This window comes from Dermacentor andersoni, chromosome 10 (assembly GCF_023375885.2).
Source record: "Dermacentor andersoni chromosome 10, qqDerAnde1_hic_scaffold, whole genome shotgun sequence".
Classification (NCBI taxonomy): domain Eukaryota; kingdom Metazoa; phylum Arthropoda; class Arachnida; order Ixodida; family Ixodidae; genus Dermacentor; species Dermacentor andersoni.
The window spans coordinates 96974710-96998466 of NC_092823.1; the positions used below are offsets into that span (position 1 = coordinate 96974710).

At 46.9% G+C, this 23757-nt stretch overlaps 1 protein-coding gene across 2 annotated transcripts; it reads left to right on the forward strand.

Annotated features, from left to right (window-relative positions):
* Window positions 1-7035: 7035 nt before the first annotated feature.
* LOC129380731 (uncharacterized) lies at window positions 7036-12926 on the forward strand. Of its 2 annotated transcripts, none has more exons than XM_055062565.2 (2): window positions 7036-7142; window positions 11478-12926. In XM_055062565.2, exon 2 carries the CDS (start codon window positions 11539-11541, stop codon window positions 11950-11952), a length of 414 nt encoding a protein of 137 aa, XP_054918540.1. In that variant the 5' UTR covers window positions 7036-7142; window positions 11478-11538; the 3' UTR covers window positions 11953-12926. The 2 variants fall into 2 exon arrangements, 1 of the variants encoding a protein (XP_054918540.1); XR_008608915.1 differs by lacking the exon at window positions 11478-12926 and adding an exon at window positions 8427-8757 and having other exon boundaries at window positions 7062-7142.
* Window positions 12927-23757: the final 10831 nt, after the last annotated feature.

Genomic DNA, 23757 nt, shown 5'->3' on the forward strand with positions numbered 1-23757 from the left:
ACGTCGCAATTCCCTGACCTTCCATGTGATTTGATTTCCTCGCGAAGTTCTCGAATATCGGCTATGTTATTTGCTTAGGAAACGAAACATCTTTTCATGCAAACTGTGCTATTTGCCGCAGGTAGCTTTTTCTTCTGTGATTGTTCTTCACATTTTGAAACAAAACGCAAGAAAGCGGTACGTTGACCGGCTGCTGTAACACCCGTTACGATAAGGAAATCCCCCACTTCTATATTTCGCTATCTGAAAGTAATGGCCTTAACACGTTAAAACCGATTTCCGGAGATAAACTTCGCCATTCTTTCTTTAATGTTTTTCTTACTGCTGTCTCCGGTCCATGTTTCTCAGTTTTAACCGAAAACAGCCAAGCCCCGTAGCCATACTCTGCCAATAAACGAGCCGGCAACGTTCGAATGCAGATGTATGGACTCCCCCTGAAAACGACCACCAGAAATTCACTCTCGGCTGCGCGTAATGCGTTCGTCTGCTTCGCAGCCACGGAGAGCGTTCATCGTTGCCGAATCCGGCGCGTTCTCAACAGGACCGCGGTAATGGCCCGTGGCATCCAGCTGTTCCGTTCCGGTCGTCCCATGCCTTGCGAAGCAGATGCACGCGTTTGGCCAGCGCTTTTGGCGCCCACACTCCGTGCGCGTCGTAATGACGTCCCGAACGTGATCGTCGAACAAATCGCCTCGTTGGCGTCGCTGTTATTGCAGGCGGCTTCTCGCGGCGATGGTGCTTTTTTTACAGTTCTTTGTGCTGTTTTTGCGCACTTTCTGTCCTGAGCTGCCCCCGAGCGGTTCAAGCAAATCTCTGCAAAGCTGGGGCCGCCCTTCCTAGCGACGTACATTGCTGCGGTAAACTGGAAGGAAGAAAATTTACGAGTTCATGCTTTCGTGCATCTGGCATTGATTAAGCTTGTACTGATTGGGTTTTACATCATAGTTCGTACATGTGAACGTCCGGTGGTCGCAATGATCTTTTGAACCCGAGTAGAATAGGCACCGTTTGCAAGAACTTGGAGGGCGTGGTTTGTTGGACGCACCAACCAACTTTGGTTGGGCTGCAGGGCAAAACAGACCAAGGACACAACGACACTGAAATATCCACCACGTGGTGTGTATTTGGCAGGAGACTTCATTCGGTTGGATACTTCATGTTGAAAGTTGGCAAAGAACGAACAATCTCGCCAAATCAACTTTACCCCTAAATGAAACCAAGCGGTTCATATTTCTGTGTTCTTGTGTCCTTCCTCTGTTTCGTGATGCACCTCAAGAACTGTCCAACATTGTCGGAGTGACTATGTCCCGGAGATCAATGGCGATCAACAGAGACAAGCTGGTGCTGTGTTATCGACACACTATGCATTTCGTGATTATAGAATCACGAAATGAGCAAACGACAACATCCCAAATAAATCAGCATAAGCGAGCATGCTGACGATGGTATGAGATTTTGTTTTCAATATCTTTTATTCCGTTACAACAAAATGAAAAGTTACCAATAAAATGAAAACGTGCTCGCGGCCACCAGCGAGGATTGCAGTTCTGACGTCATGCGCCGTGCTTCATTGACGCCTATAAACGATTGGATCCCTCTGTTCTTGTGTGCACGTTGTTTGCTTTGGAAGTTTCGAAAAACATCCCTCTGAATTGATCTGTCTGATACTTCGGATGAAATAGCTTTTTGCCGCTGTGATGATAATGACGACACGACGACATGCAATGAAGACCCATGAGAGCGACAGAGTAAACATGGCGGCAACCATGACTCTATGATGATTCTTATATTCTGGAGCTGGACTATAATCCTGGGTGGGGACGAGCACTGTCTACTTGGGAATCTCTCCCTAGGAAGCATGACAATGGAAATTTTCTTCTATTTATTTACTAAGAAACCTATATCGCCCAGTTGTGCATTATTGTAGGGGGGTCAAAGCAAGAGCCACAATCAAAATAAGAAAGCAGACGGCAAAGCTGTCACTTGAACATTCAACTAAAGCATACGTATTGCAGGGACGAGGAAAATATTTGCGGCAACATCAGTAACACTCGCATCAAACGGATTCCGCTCGTCAATTACGAAAGGAAAAATAAGAATGCGCAAATACATCCATGCGACATCTTATTCCACGATCCTTTGCAGCATGATCCTTTCTTTGTGACATGTGGTATGGGCTGATCATGTCTAAACATTTATTATTACCAGTTCTATCACAAAAAATGTAATGAAAATAATTTATTCGCAAAAATTTTCTTAGCTGCTGAAGAGCCTTATAACTTAATTCATTCCTAATGTGTGGTTTATTGGAATTAATGTTATAATTACCACTGACAAAGCGTGCAACACGGTTTTGTATGCGTTCAAATTTATAGATTAGTGTGTGGCCATGGGTATACCATACTGCACAAGCATATTCAAGGATAGGATGCACTTTGGTAACATAAAGAGCTTCTTTAAGGCTTTCTGGGGCAGATTTCAAGTTACATTTAATGAAACTTAAGACACCATTGGCTTTACCAGTTACATAGCCTGTGCGTTTCTTCCATGATAAATCCGGAGAAATAGTCATCAAGGTATTTAAATGTTCGACCCGGCCGACTGATGTGCCGCACAGGTTATAGCATGTATGGAAGGGTCTGCGTTTCCTAGTAAAACTAATAAAACAACAATTGCATTCAAACGCATAGTCCATTCTTCATACGACGATACCACAGTGTAAAGAACACGTTCAATTGCATGAATATGATCCGTATCATGTATATATTTATAAATTACACAATCATCCGCGTACAGCCTGACATTAGAACTTAATAGTTTTGAGATATAATTAATATAAACTAAACTGTAGTGGTCCAAGCACTGAACCCTGTGGCACTCCGGAAGTGACGTCAACATACGAAGAAAAACCATTCACGACAGCGGCCTAATCCCTCAACTCACCAAGAATAGAAGCAGGCAATCCTAAAAATTTCACTATGTCCAGTAAAAAAGCATGCGGAACAGTTTCGAATTCCTTCTGAAAATCAAGAAATACCGAATCAACTTGTAATGTGAATTTCGTCATGATGTTTTAAGCTTATACGATAGGGGCTATCGTATAAGCTTAAAACATCATGACGAAATTCACACAATTGTGTAACACATGATAAGCCGGACCTAAAGCTATGCTGTGCTGAAGAAAACAATTATTGGATCACAAATGTTTTATAACAGGGCTATAGATTACGTGCTCATGGATTTCCCAGCAGACGCATGTCAATGAAATCGCTCTGTAGCTAGTGACGCTATACTTCAGTTAGCGGACTTAAGTAATGGCACAACATTCATCAATTTCCACTCAGATGGGAGTTTCTGATCTTCTAGTGATTTAAAGAAGAAAAAAAATCAAAGCCCCTTTCTTAAAGAAAGGTGGCTGAATGCGAAGCTTTCACCCAATGCAAAGGGAATCAAAGTGAAAGTCCAAAGCCAACGAACACGCAACGAACCCAAGAAATGCTTAGCGACCCGATGCTATGCATATATGATTTAATCGCTTGTTTAGGATTCAATTTTTCGAACGCTGAAGTTGAATGAAGGCACATTTCGTTAAGTTGCATAGTCTTTATCTCAGATCATGTAGCCGTTGATTACACGCAGACACCCGCACTATGACGGACGAATTTACACTTGCACACTATTGCCTTGTGATCAACGTGGTAGACGGTCAGAGTCTCTGGCATCTAACGTAGCACAGCCTGCCCGCAAACGTGAGATCTATGCAGGAACGATGCTGCGTCGTGGCTCTTTGTAGAGTCTTCAGTTACAACGAGCAGCGATCTAGCATAAAATTCTCGATCAATTTGCCGTGCTCTTCCGCCACATAGATGTTAAAGTCACCGCACACGAGGATCGGCGAACTATGTGGCTTTAAGGTCTTCATCGTTTCCACCAGGAACGTTTCCGCGTCACAACGAGACGTATTCGGTCTGATGTACACGCTGACGATCACAAGACCAGTAGGCATCTCGACTGCACAAGCGTCCCTCCCCTAAATGGCTTCTGCATGCCGGTGCCGATACACGGGATCGGCCTCACGGGCACGATCGCGCTCGCACTCGCACTTACTCTCGCGTACGGCAGCCTCTTCTGCTGTGCGCTGCACCCGCGGCCTACCTATTGCTTTGCGTGACACACGTAATGCAATGCAGTGAACTTTGTGCGCATGCGCTACTCTTGCTGAGCTCGTCGCTTCGCGCCGCTATCACTCATTGACCGACCGGCCAGACAACGCTGGCGCGGTACTGCGAATGTAAACTGTAGCGTTCTGCGCAGATGTGTAAGTTGGCGCTCCTGCAGTGCGTTTTCGGCAATCACAGACGAATCAATGAGACATAGAAAGCTTCGCTTTAACAGTTGGAAAGGGCGCCAAGGCTCTTGCGCATATTTTCAATACATGGCTGGATATGGCGTCAGGCCCTGGAGCCCAGAATTAAGGCATTGGAGAAGAGTGTACACACCATTTGTGGAGACAACAATGTCAGCCATATGTTCGAAATCGCGGTAACAGACGGCATTTCACCGCGAAATTTAAAACACAAATATCTGGTAAAACAGACTGCCTTAAATTGTGTGTGTCTTCCGATAAGTTTGTTTGTTCATCAAGAATGTCCGCGATGCCAACTGAGTCTTCCTTATTAGATTTCACGTATTTCCCTATCTCCTTGCGATTAGAAATAAGTTTTGCCTCTAAGAAAACAAGGACGTTATCTTTCGCTTCTCTTAATTGTTTTTTAGCACTCTACGTATTTCACCAAGTTCTTCTTTTCATTACTAGCCATCTATGCTAGCCAGAAGCTGTTGAAAAGTTGCTTCTTTTTGTTAATTAACATTCTTAAATTTGCAGTTATCCAGAGTTTATCAGGCCTAGGCTTCATTGTAGTAAATTTGGAAGGTATATAGTAACTGACAAAACTAGCGAGCTCAGCATTAAAGAAATCCCCAAGAATGGTAATGTTCATGACTAAAGAACACTCATGAAACTCAGTCAAAAACAGCTTAAGACTGGACGATATCGCGTCATAGCTACCACCTTCATAAAAATAAATTCTTCGCTAATGCATTTTTCTAACTTTATACTTTGGCAAATGATGCTACCAACAACTACCTCTTGGGCACTAATCTCCGTTATCGTTGTAATTTATTTTATAAAGGTGGGATGGTTAAAGAAATCAAGGTCTAATAAGTTTGCACATGACCCATTATACCTTGAGGGAGAATCAACAAACTGATGTAATTCATGCTCATTAATATGTTCCTCGAGTGTCAAGTCCGGGACAGACCGCGATCGCAAAACGTAAGCGTGACTTATAAATTCAGTATCAGGAAGATTAACGTCACCTCCCAAAAGAACATGCTCAGCCCCTGAAGTAGCCAATGCTTCAGAGGCTTTCAGCGGTAGTACATTGTTACACTTAGCAGGCCGATAAAAAACAACATACGGCAACCTGTTGCGCATCACACAGTTAAATTTTACACCACACAGCTTCGCAGTTAAGATTGTCAAATGATAACGGCACTTTTTTCACAATCTGTTATTGACAAAAATGAAAACTTCCCCACCACACACATCGCGATCTTTGCCTAAAATAATATTGGCATTTGTAGTAGTCACGAGGTCCAAACATGCATCCTTTTTATTTCTTATGCTTCAACAGTTCACGACGACGAAAACTAGTTATTGCTGATTGCGGCATTCGCGTCGCACAGGGGCTTTTGGTTGTTATTGCAACGTTTCTACGTTGTCACTGGGTGAATTATACTTAAATGCTTTGCCTTCCATAAACAGCTTATTAAAGCGAAGCTTGAACGTTTCATTGCACTCCTTGGAAAATGCGACCAGCTTTTTCCTTTCCAACCAGACCTTCTTTGAGTAATCCTGACTTATCGACTGAGCGGTACCTTTCAATTTGTGCGCCTTCACAAGTACATACTGTATTTTTTTTCGGAGGAGCAATATTGTTTTAAAAAAATGAAGCGCCAATGGTAACGGCACGCAAAGGAGCAAGAGACACGACAAGCGCCTTGTCCTGTCTTTTGCTCCTTCATTGTGTGCCGTTACCGTTGGCGCTTCATTTTTTGAAAGCGATGCACCAACTAGCCCCACAACGTGTTTTACAGCAATATTAAGCTACGATGGATCTGTTCCTTGTGGTAGAAAAACGCCCATCCTGTGGGCACGCTCAATATCTGATGACGTCACCTGGACACCCAGATGATCTGCACAAACCGATATCACCTGACTCTCAGAATCTTCCCAAGTCTCGCGTAATGCGTTCCTTAAGCCGTAGAAGATCAAGTTGTTTCAGCGTGACATATTTTCAAAGTCGTTTTGTTGCCTCATGACTTTGCCCAACTTTGTCGCTAATGAAGGGTTCTCAAATTTTAGCTTCTGCAATTCGGTTTCTAACTGTTTTAAGCTACCAACGTCGTGTTCAGTCACGGATATTCGAGCCGGAGGGGGAGTAACCTTCTCGTCAGCTGCCTTCCGGTTAGCTTTGATGTCGTTTAGCGCCTCAGGAATTTTATCGTGGCCTTCATCTATTTTCAGCAGAGAGCGTAGGGCCGTCAACGAGGTCCTGTTCCTGTTCCGTAGTGAACGGCATCGGATTTGTCTCGACGCTCCGGGAGGACAACAAACGCCACATCAGCATAGACAGTACCTCCCTACGGTTCTTAGCGATTGCCTCAAAGTGGCAATGAAAACAAGCATACACAAGACTTGAAAGATTATGTTTCGGCGCCGTCATATGAGACCAGTCAAATCGATAAACTGAATCGAGAAAGTAAGGCATACTGACCTGAAGAGCAAGAAACTAAGTATCCCGTCCTCATGACAGCACCGAAACCCTGAGGCGGCTGGCGGAGCAGGCACTAAAACAGTTCGCGATCACATGATGATACACCTAGTGACCAGGTTGGCTGCTTGAAGATACGGTTGATATCCGACAACACGGCCATCGAATTCCGTGCAGTGGGATCCGGCTGGCAACCAGCGAATGCTGGGCGCCGTTCGATGTATTGCAGAGCGTCGTTCCAAGCCTGCGTGAACTGCGCGTTGCACGAGACGATTATCGCCTGCAAAAGCGCAAGGGCAAGAGACCGTAAGTACCCTACCTTCATGACAGCACCTGCAGCATGATGATATTAGCTTGGACAGGGCGCTGCAAAAAGTTCTACCGCTGTGCAGCAACTACGCGCAGGACCAAGCCCGTGATCACTACACACTGTAGTCGCTGTAGTCAGTGGCAATGAACACAAAAGTTGTGGCATGAATACATTTCTATATGGTTAATTTGACTGCTGTCCCTAGCTATCCTCAAAGCAAATCTTGCGTGTAGTATAGGTACTCCGGCCGCCTCACGAGGACGATATCCAGGTTTAACCATCGCAAATGTTTAACCTGTTGGCAACTCTTGTCCATTTTCAAAGTGTGGGAAGCTGAACAAGCGCTTGACAGAGGAATTTGTGCAAGTGCTCTAGGGCTAATGGCGTGCTCGAAACACTGTTATGCGACAGTAACGGGTTGTGCTACATTCATATTCATATTTGGAATTTTTGCGCTTTTCAATGTACCATGCCTGTCATTTTCATGCTCTCTCAAGTTGCAAATTACGGCGTGGCGTAGTTTAAGTTTTGTTAACTACGTTATGTTATGCTTGCTGACAGTCCCAGCTGCAAAGATAGCTTCAAACACTAACATTGGGCTTAGATGTGTACGCGTTTGTTTGGATCAAAGCATCGGAAGTCGTTTGCGGGGCGCTGGAGCCCGCAGGTAGTTTCTCTTTCATGCTTAACCGCAGAAGTTTGGCCTACAGACTTCTGCTGGAGACTACAAAGTCATGGGAGCGAATTTAGGCATTGGTGGACGCCAAATTCCAGCCACCGCGTAATGCGGAGGTTCTTGTAAAACTCAGGCACGCGTTGAAAAAGAAGCGCAGGTGGAAAAAATATTCTGAATCCCTAAACTACAGTGTCCCTCTGGCCCCACCATGCTGCCGCAACCTAATTGCGAGCTCCGAACAACGATCCCCGATCGCGCCTCTGGCGAATTGTTATTTTACTCTCTTCTGACCTCTAGACATCCATAGGAACTCGAAAACTCCAGGTGTAGTCCACATGTCAAAGCCAGGTGAGCGCGAAATGTTGCAGTTAGGTTCCATTTCGCAGAAGGCTTTCGCTATCGAGACAACAGGGAGAGCGATCTGGTAGGCGTGCAGAAGGCGCATGCGAGGCAAAAATATGCTACAGCCAAACAACAAACGGTCCCGCCCAGGTAACATGCCACCGTCACGGTGCTCAAAAGCTGTCAAGATGGAACTCGCGATTACGGCGTGAGACCGTCGACCCCCGACTCTGTTATCTCTTTTTCTTTTGTCCTATTTCAGAGGACTCCGTTTCCACAATCGTCCTGCCAGTACCTAACCTCACCAGACCAGGAGGAGGGTACTGTCGGCAGACGTCACTTGATTTCAAGAAGGGGAAGCTTCGGGTTTCCGTGAAAAGAATGCGCGGTTTCTAGAATGACAGATCTGCAGCGAACGGCTATAGAGAACGGTACTACGCAGGGAAAAAGAGAAAGACAAAAGCATCAAAGTCAGCACGGCGCCCTCGCTTTGCCGATGACCGCTGGTTAGTGTACTCGCATAACAAGATACAGCTTCCCGTCGACAGCTTGGCGACGACCGCGTCAACCTGAAGCAATATGGCACGTGGCTTCACGCGGTAAGAAAATAAAATATAAAGTGATGTGTGTTTCTCGAGTGACAGAGTACGCTAACTCGAAGCCACACGTCCAACCTGATGCTTGTGTCCAGTGGGAATGACTGATTGTTCTACAGAGGTTAGTGCCCCGTGACATAGTTGACCATTTTGTCCGACTGCGTAAAATTTGGTACATGCGTACGGAGTTCGGCCTGGACAGCACAAGATCTAGAATGCTTGGATTGCGTTGTGTGATGCATGTATACAAGAAAGCATATAATTGAAGGTACTATTTGAGAAAGTGTTAGATGTCAAATATAGTGTGCTTTCTCAAATGCTTTACTATGCCAGTGATATATTCATCAATGTCAATGGGGAAACGCTTCGAAATATCTAATGCTATTACGACTTTACTGTGATGTATCGTAAAAACGCATCGTAACAATGGAATTCGATTTTGTAAACACATCTGCGTAAGTCCTGTTTTTAATCCGTCTGAATGTTGCGGCGTGAGAGCGTAAGTCGCCGCTTTTAACAAATAACAAAGTTCAGTTTAAACTAACGCACCGTTTCAGAGCCTCTTTGCATAAGCCCAATTTTATACATAACGGTATGATTTCGTGCATTGTCATTAAAATGAATTACTGTTGAAAAGTAGAGGAATGTTATTCGGAAGGAGAAGTCGGCCTGAGCTTCTGCAATCTAACCTGCTATATACTCTACGCCGGCGAATAGATCACTGTTGTTAAAATAAAAGTAAGAAGTTCCGCAATCTACATGTCCTCCCGTTCATGTGACCATTCTTTTGATCATCGTTCCGGCATCGTGATGCCGTGAGCTGAGCTACCAAATTTTCCTTATGTTTCGTGTTCCGCTTTTATTGACTTCTGGCCTTTTCAACCGCATTCTCTTTTCGATTTTCTTTACCATTGGTTATATTTGGTACGTTATGTCGCAGGTCTTTTTTATAGCTGTCGTTATCCGAGACGGCGGCAGCTTGAGGGAAGAAGTCAAATGGCCAGCGACCGTGGTAGAGAAAACAGTGCGAAAGGAAAGATATTAGACTACTTCTTTTCTGTTATGCCATCACGTTTAACCGTTACATAAGAATAATTTAGAAGACTCATATTCAGTGGTAGATTGAATCTTCCTATTGTTGTAGTCTTTCGGAGCCCGCTGTATAGCACATTGCCAAAAAGATGTTTGGTCAGCCGTTGAGCCGTTTATTGTAGATGAGTTGCTGATAAATTCCTAGAAAGTTTTTGCTCATATCTTTTTATTATAGAATCTCTTTGAGTGTGAAAATGTTTCACTGGTCTTCTTCTAAAACAAGAACAAATATATTTTGGAATAACAACGGAATATTGGACAATTATACATCGTTGCTGTGGGCCATATCTAGAGGAAAACGAGCCAACTAGAATTTATTGTTTATGCTTTTCCTCTTACGGTGAAGCTCTATAACTCTACCCCCTAATGCATCTGGCGTGTCCGTGGGCCAAAATGTAGGCCGATCCCGGAGGCAGTGAAATACCGGGCCGACCCGCGCTGAAAGTGAAGCAGGCTTCATGCACTCCACCCCTAATAACAGTATTAAATACCAATAATAAAATAAATAAACAAATCAGTTTCTCCATGTATTTTTCGTGTCTGTGCGTTAACAATAAAGCAGGTGAGCAGGGGCTGATGTCGTAAATATTGGTGAAGGTGAAGCACGTTCCAAGCACTCCGATCCTAATAATAATAAACATAAATAATAAAAAATAAATAAAGATGCATTGTTTAAGGTCAATGGGCACACTGAAATCGTTTGTGAACAGCACATGGACTCACGAGCAGGAGGCATTGCCATGTACACAAAACGACGAAGTGTATGTACAGTCATACAACCTTCCCTCGCACGAGGACAATACCACCGACAGTGGGAATGTTTTTGCCGAACGAAAGAAACGCGGAATTGTGATATCGACTGTCCACATATCTCCAGGCACACCCAAGCGTGATATCGAAAAGTTCATGACCACGCATTTTGCATGGGTTAGCCGTGTTAACACTACCCCTGTAATCATCGTTGCAGACTTAAATGCGAATATTTCAAAACCAGACAAGAAATGGTTCACTCAATTTGTGGTGGAAGAGTTTGGTTTGAAGTTTCACGCTAATCCAAGTCACTCAAGTACTCGACAATGGTCGTGTATAGATTTAACTTTGGTCAAGATTATGTCTAAGTTTGTAACGGAATCAGTGTATATCACACTAATCACAAAGGTATCGTCAGTACGATTACCAAATCATGAAAGTAAATACATGCCCCCTTGTCTAACCCAGTCTGATGTGCTACAGCTTCACTGGTCATCCAGCTTTACATAGTGGAATGGCTCCTCAAATTTCTTTTAGTACTCATTTTGATTATTTCATTGTTTCTTTCTCTCACCTATTCGTTTCTTACCTCTGCTCTTTCCAAGTTAGAAATCCCCACGTTTAACCTATACTAGTCTGACTACTAAACAACACGTTCTTCTTATTTTTTCATCTTTAACTAGGTATCATTGTCAAAAATATTTTTATTCATTTCTAGCGCTATTATATTCACTACTGCTCTTTTGTCTTCTCTATTTTCTTATTGTTGTGCTGCCCTCTTTAGCCAATGCCATATAGTGGGTACGTGCCAATACCTTGCATCATCAACTTCATGATCATCTTTATCATCGTCATCCCTTCGCGGCACCGAGCAGGTTCGGCCGAAGCAGCCATGCACCGGTTTCGGTGATCTTCGGAGATGCCACTCTGAACTCCATGGCCGCGGCGTTCGACGTCGACGACAAGCCTCCGGAGCGGGGGCAGGCGTGGCCGCTGCCCATGCACGGGGCAGCTTTGGCCGAGCCGGTGAGCGCCGGAAGCGAATCGCAGATCGTGACCGACGCCACGGCAGCCGAAAGGATATCCTCGGTGTTCACAGCAACGTCGGCGAACGAAGGTAGCCGCCAAGCCCAGCCATCAACGTCACCACGCGCTGGTCGGCCACCGAGGCTGACGGGTCGCGCTCTGGTCCCGGACCAGGTGTTCCTGGTGTGGGCGATCCTGGCGCTGTTCATGATGATCGGCCTCGTGGGACTAGCGTCGTTCTACATATTCCTGCAGTCCAACCACCTGTACAGCATCCCAGCCGAGCTTGCCCGTCAACGCAACACGACGCGGGCAAGAGTTTGAGAGCTGGTACGCTGCTGGCTAAGTGGAAAGAAGACGTGGCCGAGAACGCTGCTGCCGCGGACAGACGCGCTTGTTTTTCGACTTCCCGTCACTTCCGCATAAGTCAGTGGTCCTGTGTTTCCGAGCGACTATACTCGTCCGTTGAGGTGCCTATGAAAGTCCACGCGAGAACGCTCACAGTCATCTCTGCTTCACGCTCAGATCTTGTGCTGTACTTTATGTCCGTGAGGTGAGAGAGCAGTTACGCGCAGCACCATCCAACGGAAACGCACTGTTTCAAAACACAGAGTAAACATAACGTAAGAGTCTGGTCGCACAACACCAAGGTGACAGGCCACGTTCTAAGTGGACCCGCACATTGCATCAGCAGATGACTTCGTCACATAAACGCAAGCTCGTGGTAAAGGAATATACCAGAGCTAATTTTAGTGGTGCGCAGTTTGCGCAGGACAAGAGCTGTGGTGGTCAAGTAACTCTGCTGTATTTGAAGATGCATAATGTGTGATAAAAACGAACGTGCTGTGCACAAGGCTACGTCCCTTTGTCGTGGTGCTTACCTATGGCTTTTGTTCGGTTAACGAAGCATTTTATGTTTGGTACCTTAACTGACGTTTTCTAGCCCTCCTGGTAAGAACCTCAGTATCCGGGTGATGATTGTTAAATAGGAACTGTCGCACTATGCCCAGTTTTACTGCGAAGGCCCGACACGTATTATTTCATGTTCGATCACTTTATGCCATTATTTTATCTCCCTACCCTATTGAGAAACCTAGCATCCAGTGTCCATTGCCATGCCTGGTTATGGGCCCCGTGTCGCATGGATGCTGGGGCGCTGGGTAGGCGCGGCATGCTGGGAGGCGCTGGGTACTGGTGCGAAAAGCATCTCTAGCGTAAAATACGCGGTGCCTGGCCAGCGTGTATATAATTTTTAAGTACAGCAAGCAACAGAGAGCGTTTTAGTGCAATAAAAAATGTAAAAATGTCCTGACCAGGACTCGTTCATCTGCCCTCCAGACCCCAAGTCCGGTAGTTTACCACTACGCCATGCCAGTACATGAAAATGTGCGGATAGTTTGCCGTGTGAAGATGCAGGTGCAGTTTTAGTTTCACAGAGACATGTCTCACACAGACAAGGCAGATGCGCTATCGCCCCGCAGCTAAATTCTACACCTATATCAGAAAGAAAACATTGTTGTCCGTATTCAGTAGTATGCTTGGATGTTCCGCAACACCGATTTTCATTTGCGATTGTTATTTTAACTTCGCAAAAAGTCCTAAACAAACCACCTACCCGGGATGCTGAATGGGTTCTTACTGCCGATTTTGATAGCCGTTTCTTGTTCTTCGCGCAAGGGATACGCCAGGTTTACTTACTTCAATGATCCCTTTCAATCGATACGTCTGTCAAGTCACATATCTTGTTCAGAGAAGTGCAGGCTATATTGTGCCTGCAGCCTTCGGTGGCAGCAGATATACGTATGTTTATAACACGTTACATCGGTGCTCATGGATTGTTCTGTTGACACTGTAGACATTAAAAATTGGTTTATTTAAGGACACCGAAGCGAAAGCTAAAATATGGAGTGATTTATACTTGTTAGACTTGCCGATTCCTGAGCCCAGATGGGACGATAGCGTGTTGGCGGACTCGGCGATTACATGAGGCCTAAGCTTCGAAGGAAGGAACTGATCTCGGCGCGGGTAGCTGGCGAATGCTAAAATGTGTGTATTTGAGCCTCAGAACACTTTATGTATTAGTTTTTAGTATACGATGGAAAGTGGCAGCGCACGAACTGCCTCAGCTTTGTTATCGGTGCGACAATATCAGTCAGCGGTAGGCTTCGAACTCGGGGTCCGTTCGAACGCGTCTGAACGACTTCTGGGTTTCGTGTCAACTCCACAACACTGCGACAACGGCAACAACTCGCAGTGACCGGTTACGTACTAACTACCAAAAAACGAGGCGTCCTCTGCGTTTGCGTGGTTTCGTTCAAGAATGTAACTATCCGCCCAGTCAAGAGGGAAAATGCCAAAAACGAAAGTGATCTTCAATGTCAAATAGGCATGCATAAACAGTGCAGCTGACGCACCTTTATTCCAAGCTGCGACACGAAATAGACTCTTATTACACAAGATATAGAGTTATTTAGGACAAGAGACAAGTATCAAGCCACGAAATTATATAAATGATTTAATATTCAGCAGCGCCTATCCTCCTTGCGTACTGGAACCAGTGCGGCACAAACGCAACCAGCGTAGTTTCCAGTTTGAGCCAGTGAACTGCAGAGAGAACCGGCGCGTGTACATCAAAAACCAGTGCGCGCCAGCGTCGTGGCACTGAGACCAGCGTTTCGTCCAGTGTGACCCAGCTCTTATCGAGCGTTATCACGGATGTCCCAGTGACTCCCAGCGAGCGCCAATGCCCCCAGTGCAATCCAGTGTCAAAAAACGCGCTGGTTTCACACTGGAAGACGCTGGCTTTTGCAATAGGGTAGGAAACGCATACCAGTTCAATAATTTGGGCACCATGTCGTTTAGGATTGAAACGCTACTTAACTGCATGCTCCAGACAGATAACGCCCATCGTGTTCAACCTGCAGGTATTCGTCGCAGCCTAGATAGAAGAAGAGGTGCAACATGCATGTGATCTTCTTTTCTGTTTCCTTTAATATGCAAATATCATTTTACTGAAACCAACTAGCTGAGACTAACCTCTCCGTTAAATACGTTTTATGTCACTTCAGTACACACGCCATATGTCGTCATAAATTAATAATTGGATAGCATACAGTAGGGAATAAAACCGTTAGTTCCTAATGCTTTCAAATGAAACTGCATAGTCCAGAAAAAAAAAGACCAACAGTGATGACAAGTGGTAAAAGTAGCGTAATTGTGGCGAAACCGACGGCGTCTTTTAAAAAGGAAGGAAGAATAGTTATATAAGAGAACGAAACCTTCGTTATCTTCAGCACGAACTCACCGCGATATCCCAATGGTTATGGCGTTGCGCTTGTGAACTTTAGGTCACCGATTCAATACCGGTCGCGGCAGCCGCATTCCGATGGTGATGGGATGCAAAAACGCTGGTGTACCGTGCATTTAATGCACGTTACGGAACCCCATATGGTCACAATTAATCCGACGCTTCCCACTAGGGCGTGCCTCATATTCAGAAGTTCGTTTAGGCGCACGCAAACCAAGCATATTTTTTTTAGATTAGCACGTGCTGGGAGGCGCTGGGTGCTACGTAAGTCGGTTAAAATGAACAGAAACACAAAGCAAAATTCAAGCCCAGGAAACTGCCAAATGAAGTTTCGGCGTTAAAGTGTGGTCCAGTGACCCGGTGGTAACCATTGATCCGAGTTGGGCCGGCGGTTAGTTTCAAAAACGATAGCCTCGATGGGAAGCCCAATGCTCTACCCATTCGGCCATGGACTATACTTAGTGACCCAAGCTGTGAGCTATTCGGCAAGAAAGCAACAGTATAGGAGCACCCAACCAGCAGCCACTGTCAGGAAAGTCTGGGACCAATGCACAAAGAAAGCTTCGTTTTAGAAAAATGTAAAGATTATGTGCATCAATGATCGATTGAAAGTTTTTCATTATGCTTCACAACATGTTACACAATAACATCTCAGAGAGTACGCTCCAAATTTTGAAGATACTGCATTCCGCTTCTTAAATAGCGCAAGATGGTCCAGAAGCATACAATAAATTTTGTTTGTAGTGCTACCCTCTCGCCTAGCTTAGCTGGGTGCCATTCTTTGAGACTGATCAATTGCCATGCCATGGTTCCTTTCGTCTTTACAAACAATCCCGGCGTTGTCCTGCAGACGCCTTCAAGCAAGAATTACGACGCTCTTGATTCCTGAATACACACAGCTAAACAGTTCGCCTCGAAGCTTTGCGTGGGTAAAAAAGTTGCTGACTCTCCTGTAATCGAGAGTAGATGTAAGCATGAAATGGCAACCGGCAACGCAGATTGGTTGGAGGTGATACTAGCCAGAATCTTAAAATGGATGCCGTGCATGTTCGCAATAGCACACCCCACGGCACCTCAACTCACCACACAATATTGTGCACTGGTGTGTATGGAAGCTGCCCAACTAGAAGAAAACCGGCCGATGGCGGCACGACAGGCAACGAAAGACTCTAAGGAGACAGTGCACGCTGCACAGCTAGAAGTGCCTGCAGGAGGCACTACGCAGCGTAGCGCCATCTCTGGAGGCGACGCAAAGTCCGCGCCGCGGAATTCGCGGACCGCAAGAGTTCAAAAGAGCACAGACAACCCTGTCTCAGCGCCTAAAGACAACGATGAAGCGTATGGTGCCCTGTGTCAGCCTTTTGAACGTCGCCTATTGGAAAGGACAAATAAAGCTTGGGTGATACTGCGAACAAAGATTATGAAGAAATCTGAAGCAATATTTTTTGTAATTGTTCGTGCAGTAACTAGCCTATGCAATGCGGTGCTGTACAAAGGGTTGGGGGTCAGACACGTCGTTCTCTTGCATTTTGACTGGTTGCCCGGAAGATCTCGTTTTGTCCTCGCAACTTGTCCTGATGTTCTCGTTTAAGTGCGCGGACAACGGATCTGGCTTTTGGCTCAAGGTCTATGGAAGGCCGCCAACAACGGCAGCTAAAAGCATTTCATGCTTAAAACGCCATGCTGTGTGCTATTTCGTATGCATCCCTCGGAGCCTGCGCCCAACAATATCACACGTGTCTGCACAAATGCTTTTCCGGTAGTGGGTGGCAGCTTGCGCTGCTACTCTAGGGTCGTTGCGGAGCCGTTGCCGCGACTACGTGATGCATGCGCGCCGCACCGAGCCCGCACCGATGCTCTCATTCCCGAAACGCAGTCACACCGCGCAACGAGAGAACGACTTTGATCGGTCAGCTCGGCGCCAAACACCGGGAGGTTCGCGTCGCGCTCTACGCTACTCAATGATTGATGACGCGGCCGCGCCGGTGCAAGACGCATAACCCACGTCGACGGACCGACCGGAAAGCCATCCATATAACAGTATTAAAAAGTCCTCCAAACGGCCACTCGTTCGTCGCTGAGGCGAACGCAAACAGATTTCTCGTATCCCGAGACAGACGCACAAACGCGAGGCATAGAAAAAGAAAAATGGATTCATACCGGGTCGCGTGCTTTATGGCAGCGAAGAGGATCGAACGAGAAAGAATATAATTGAAAAGAAGGGAGGCGGCAAATGTAGGACGAGTGAAATAAGAAAGCGAACGCGAGTCACAGACCTCGCCGCTGTCTCCGGAAGGCATTGGGCGCCCCCTAGCGGAGGGGGAGCGCAGTACTACAGCTGCACTAGGCATAACAGGGAGAACGGAGGCGAGAGAGCCAAGAGCAGAAACGAAAGCGCCTTCGCACCCATCTGTCACGTGGCCGCGGCACGAGTGATCCATCTCGACTGAGAGCAAACGCTCCGGCCGCGAAGCCGCAGCCGGCGGCGCCCAGCGGGGAATCGAGAAAGCCAAGGAGCGCGAGCGCGCTGCGCGACGCCCATCGCGCCGTTTGAAAATACACCAGTAACAACGAGCGCAATAAAGAGCGAAGGAGAAACGGCGCCGCTCGCGGTGGGAATTCGACGTGTGTGGCGCTCGCGTTATGTACTCTATGCCGCGCGTGCGCATATGGGAGCTCACGCCCGCGCTTTTGAAGCGCGCACGTGCGAGCGCCCCCTTGCGTTTGTCTACGTTCTAGTTTTTGATTAGTCGATGCGGGGGAGGGGGGTAAGCTTTTCCCCATACGCACTCCGTCGAGTTCGCCCCCTCCGTTTCTTGTCATTTCGTTTTTGTTTTGTTGTTTTCCCGGGTTGGCCCCGATAACTCTTCGTCTGGAACATGATCCGATTTGTCTGGTATGCAAATGAATGAGGTCTTTCTCTTCTTCTTTTTTCACTTCTTTTGTTGCGTTATTTTCGCGTATTTGCTGACGGCGGTCGCTTGGGTGTTTGAAGGCCTTCTTCTTCTACGTGGCTTGCGAAGTGATGTATGAGCTTGAGAACGCACCTACGAACTATGTAAGCGTGCAAGAAAGGGGCGCTCCGTAAGGACGACTGCAGCTGGTCGACGTCGACTACAAGGAGATGCGGCTCCACTCCTTTCTGCTGGCCCTCGAAGATCCTGCATCTCAAAGGCTGCTCTTCGTTCGCTTTACGCTTCATTGTCGCGAAATAAGAGCCAAGAAGTAGAAACCACTAAGACCACTAGAGTCGACGACAGCTTTTTTTTTTTTTTTTTTCTGATTGGCTGAGCACAACTTACCAGATTAGGCGCTATGTCTCGCGGCTTCCCGGCGCAAGTTGTTGAATGACATGGTTGCAAGCTCACGGAAGGGTCGCAGACTCCTACGTTTTCAGCCTCCTCTTCAGAAGATTAAAGCCGTGATTGGCGCCTTCGTTCCCGACAGAAAATGATAGAGATCTTAGGATGAATTTATTCGCGACAATGTCCGGGATAGAATTAATCTGTTGTGCATAATTTTAACTTAATTACTCTCAAGAAACATTACCTCAAAACAGTCGATGCAATTGAATTAAACGAGGTCAGAATAAAAGCAACTGCATAATAGCAGCCAAGTCCGTAAACCAGCTCGGGTCGTCGCGGTGGTTGCCAAAATTACCACAGTGAATAGGACTGTAACGCAAGATTTCCCACAAGTTATTTTAGTTTCGAATCAGACAGTTCATGCCTGCCTTGTGCATGCCAATCGAAGACCCCTGGTAAAGAGCCGTACAGCCCAGCGCGCAAACGCACGTCATACATATTTATATACATACATATAATTCAGACCACATAAAGCAAACAGGCAATGAAGTCTATGAAAGCCTAAGGTTAAGCAGCTGTGATTGAAATTGAAATGTAGAAAATAATGAAGAAAAGCGAAATAAGAGTGGAGGAAAAGAAAACTTGTAGGCAGCGGGCACGAAACCCTCAACCTCAACCCACCGGCGAGAAGTTATCTTTCCGTCCACTTTCATTTCCCTTCATTATTTTCCGTACTTGAATTTCAACGATAGCTAATTACCCCTATGTCTTCCTTCGCTTCATTGCCTGTTTGCTTCCGCGCATGAAAGTGTTCAACGAGTCTTCATTCCGCTTTCGCGAACACACGCGGTGGCTGGGCTGTGACTGATGTCCAGTGATTGTACTTTGCACCTGTGGGACTCGAACGTTTTCTCCATGAGTCATTTGCGTTCATTGTCTCCGGACATACGGATGCACCTCCCGCCTGCGTTACCACGACGTGAACAGACCATGCTGTACCGTCTGTGACTAGGCGTTGCCTTTACGAACCCATATGCTTTCCTTATTGGAATGGAATGTACCCCCCGTGCGACACATGCAACGTCGATGAGACGCTCGCACGTATTATCCGCCTCTGCCCGCGATATGGCGCCCAGAGACAAGTGATGTGCAGAGTACTGGACCAGTTGGACAATCGTACACTATCAGAACTCAAAGCTCTAGGTCAGTGCACCGAAAGAACATCCGTGTTGAAGGCCTTACTCGCGTTATTGACGTTCCTGCGGTCTACGGGGCTCTGCGATAGACTTTAAGAATGCCGCACCCTACCGCTCTATAGTGTGCGGGCTTTATTCGTGCTGGTCTCTCTTTCTCTCTATCTGCCTCTTCCACTCTTCTTCTCTTTTTATCTCCCTTAACCATTCCCCCGAGCAGGGTAGCCAACCGGAACTACCACTGGTTAACCTCCTTGCCTTTCTCTGTATTCTTTCCTCTCCTTGCCTGTTTGCTGCATATGGTCGTGATTAACAAGAACTGGGTCCCCCTGTTTCCCGTCTTCTCGTTCGTATATATATATATATATATATATATATATAACGTCCGCGCGGCGCAAACGCTGGAATTAAATTTCTTTTTCAAAGCAGATTTCTTCATCCATCCATCCATCCATCCATCCATCCATCCATCCATCCATACATACATACATACATACATACATACATACATACATACATACATACATACATACATACATACATACATACATACATGCATGCATACATACATACATACATACATACATACATACATACATACATACATACATACATACATACATACATACATACATACATACATACAATGTCTTCCCCAATCTTATTCAAAAACCTGCGTGGTGTCGCCTGCGGCGTGTGTAGCAGGCCTCACGGACGCGCGACGCGTAGACGGAGGTGTTGCTTCGGGTCGAGGGCGCGGAGGACTTGGTTTCCACCACCCCGAGCGCCGGAGGTCACTTCCGCCGGCGTCTGTGGGCCCGCCATTGCGTACCATGACAGACGGCTACACCCCCTTCCTTCCGCTATGCTCCTCCGTCGTACGTTGCTTTGGAAAGCGCTTTGCGTCTGATGGTTTTTTTTCTTTTTTCTACCGCGGCATGGTTTTGATCTCCCAGGCGTGGGAGGGCGCTTTTGGATTGTGGTCCCCCTGTCGCCCGTTCCACCCTTGAGCTCTGTGGTGGCCATACAGTTGTTTGTTCGGTGCGTTTGTGTCTGGCGCTAGCACGTGTGTTGTTGTTGTGTGTGCTTTTCTGTGTGTTTTACGTGCGTATGTGTGGGTAGCAAGTACGTCCCTCGTCTTTAAATTAATATCCACAAGACTAAGCGAACAAGATGTGGGAATTAAGGCCAGATTATTATTGTTTAACTTTGTATCCCCTGTATTGTTTACATCAAAAACAATTCAACTAGGCCGTTTGTTTGTAGTTGTGGCTACTTGAATGTACTATGTTTCTTTACGTACAAGACGTGAATGCACGATGTCAGGATGGAGGATGCAGAAGGTGCTGCTGGAAGGACGATGGTCTAGCTTGATGATCTTTCTTGTGTTTTCGGGGGGGGGGGGTAGGGGGGAGGCAGGCAAGCAGTTCAAGGGCCCGTTTAAACGAATAGAGGTGCAATCAGTGTGTGTAACACAATTGCACACTCGTCTAATGCTTCTTGCTGTAATATTTACCTCGACTGATTACTCATTCGCTCTCGCCAGATACGATGAACCGCCAATGGTGACAGTACAGTGCAGGCAATCTACCGCAGCGTCTGTACCGACAAACTGTCTGTATACAGAGCACTGTACCAAAGACGTTCTTGAACCTTCTCAATGGTCCGGAAATGTCAGCGGACCGCAAGTGTACGAAAAAAAAACCGTGGTCGAAAGCATTGCAAAGCTTCTACTGAACGGCGCGCATCGAAGTTCGACGTGCAGTTGGACTTGCCGTGTATCGAAATGCCGACGTGTTACTCCTTCAATTAAATACACCATCCCGCGGTGCAGTTCTTCGTTGTCCGGACGGGCGAATTCGTCTCCAAACGTACTAAACGAAATTCTATAGCTTCCAGAGCGCTACACATAGTCCTGCCGTGACAACGTGTAGGTCTGTCCACGCCTCTTCGACAAGTTTTAAGCGAACACGTGACTTGCTCCATCTTGCAAAGCCTGCAAGATGCATCTGCAAAGATTACGCAGAAAAGCAGAAAGGAAAGACACAGAAAAAAGACGATCATTTGTACCTTTCGACAGTTGCACCATCGTCATAAATTACCTCCCGCGTGGCTGTTGTCTGGCATTCAGAACCAGGTGAAGCAGTAGCGAATTGGATTTCATTGTTGTGAGTGCGTTAAAACGTCCATTTAACGAGCTCCCCATCATAAAACGCCAGATTAGGAGAACAAAGTGAAGATAAATTAGTGGAAGCCGTGCGTTCTCAGTCTGTTTCATTTTAACTAATGAAATCGGAAACAGTCTGATCACTTCCAGGAAAAAGAAGAAGAAGAGCTCTAAAAACGCATTCCGGTGCTCCGTGGTACCTTCCATGGTATCTTACTACTGCGATGCTTCGTGCTAATTTTCTTTGCGTGGAAGTCGACGAAACACTTCCGGAAAGGAAAGGCTGCGCAGGTACTAGCACTTTGTCAAAATAAAGGAATGAACGTTGCCCAGAAATACTGCTTGTATCGGACTCGACATTCGCGGTACTTCCCCCCCCCCCCCCCCCCCGCTCTGCGACGCGCTGGCAAATTAAATGTCTCGGCGTCGGCACTAATTGCCGCAATTAACACCTCACTGCACCAAGCGGCGGCCCGAATGCGAAGCGCAGTCGTATTACTACTTCGCGACAGGTTCTTTCGCTGATGGAGACGGATGGCAAGCAACAAAAATTAATGAACTCGGCAATTCGTCCCGCGCATGCGATTCGCTGTAGCAGTACATCGCCTCTCCCCTTCTCTTCTCGCTTTGCTTTCCGGGTCGAGCCTTGAGGAAACGCATTCCCTCGGGGCTCGGCTCCTAATGCTTCTTTTATCTTCATTTCTCTTTTTGGCACTCGGAGCTTCAGAAACGAACGCAGGAAAAGCGGCATGCGGCACGTTCGCTTAATCGCGCGTAAGCAGGACGTATAAATCTGTCCGAAACGCTTCGCGACCCACGAATGGAAGTGGCTCTCGCGAGGTACAAAGATTTCGCTCTGCACTGCCTGTTGTCTTGATTTTCTTTCACTCCTTTTTTTTTTTCGCTACCGATGGTATTCTACTGATTAGTTCGTTCCTCTCATCTCCCTGCGGTCACTCATCGAGGTGATAAGAAACAAAAAAAAAGAAGATAATAAACCAAACTGAAAAGTCATTGTGCTTCCAGGTCACTCTTCGAGAGGGCGCGCTAGTGCGCACAAAGAACACGAGAGAAAAAGAAGAAATGAAGAAAGAAGAAGCGGTAGACGAGAAGGGTACGGAACATGTTGCGCCTTATCCCGAGGTGTCCCCACCGTGCACGATAGGAGTTTCGCTGGCTTCCTTCCTTCAGGCTACGCACGTACGGCGACCGCGGTTCCTTAACGCCCAGCAAGCGGAGCGGAGCACACAATATCTCCAGCTTTGCCGCCAGGCCGCGCCACTCTGCGACCTGCCCGAGGCTGGCCCCGGTCCACGACGCCTAATGCGTGACATGGGAACGCAATAAGTTAGGATCGGGACAGCGCGGGCGACGCGTTCGGGCGTTGCGAGAAGTGCAACGTCTGCGTAAGGTGAGGGAGGGGGCTGGGGAAGGGCGGGAAGGTGACGGAGGCCAACATTTCCGGTGGTCGTAATTTACCGTCAACAGACAAAGAGCTGCCCTGGTTAATTGTGGGCCCATCAGTAATAATTAAAACAGCCGGCCCTGCCACCACGACAGATCAGTGCTTGCCGCTCGCGGTGGCGCAAAGCAAACAAATGTACTCGCGTTGTGCCCGCAAACCGAAAAGGAAACAACGGTACAAGAAAGAGACGGAGGGCCGGCGAAGTGAAGCAGACGACACGCCGCGTGAGCTGGTCGTCCGCCATTAGCGTGTTCAGTTATGCATGACAAAACACGTCTGCTTCTGCTTTGCGAGGTTTTCGTTTGGATCCTATATTTGAAAATGTAGACCTGCAGCAACTGAGACCGAAAAGAGATGAAAGAATCAGCGAGCTACAAACCAGAAAAAAAATGTAGGAGAGAGAGAAGGAGTTGAAGCAGATAGAGAGGGGGCTTTTTATCTCTCCAGCTGAGGAGGGCAGGCAGCAGCTGGGAAAGGCGCGGAGGTGAAACAGCGGGCGCGAAACGGTCACGCTCTTCCCGGCCAACCAGCAAGCGCCATTGTTGAACGGCGGTTTATCGAGCAGACGAAACGCTCAATGAAACGAAGAAAAGAAAGAAAGTGAAAACCGCTCGCCGCCTGGCGTGCGGTTCGTGCATAGCTCCGCCTCTAATGCACGACTCCAGAGGAGTTTGCACAGCACGCGATTGGCC

Coding starts and splice junctions, on each gene's coding strand:
- LOC129380731 (XM_055062565.2), top strand. CDS start 11,539: ATGGCCGCGGCGTTCGACGTCGACGACAAGCCTCCGGAGCGGGGGCAG.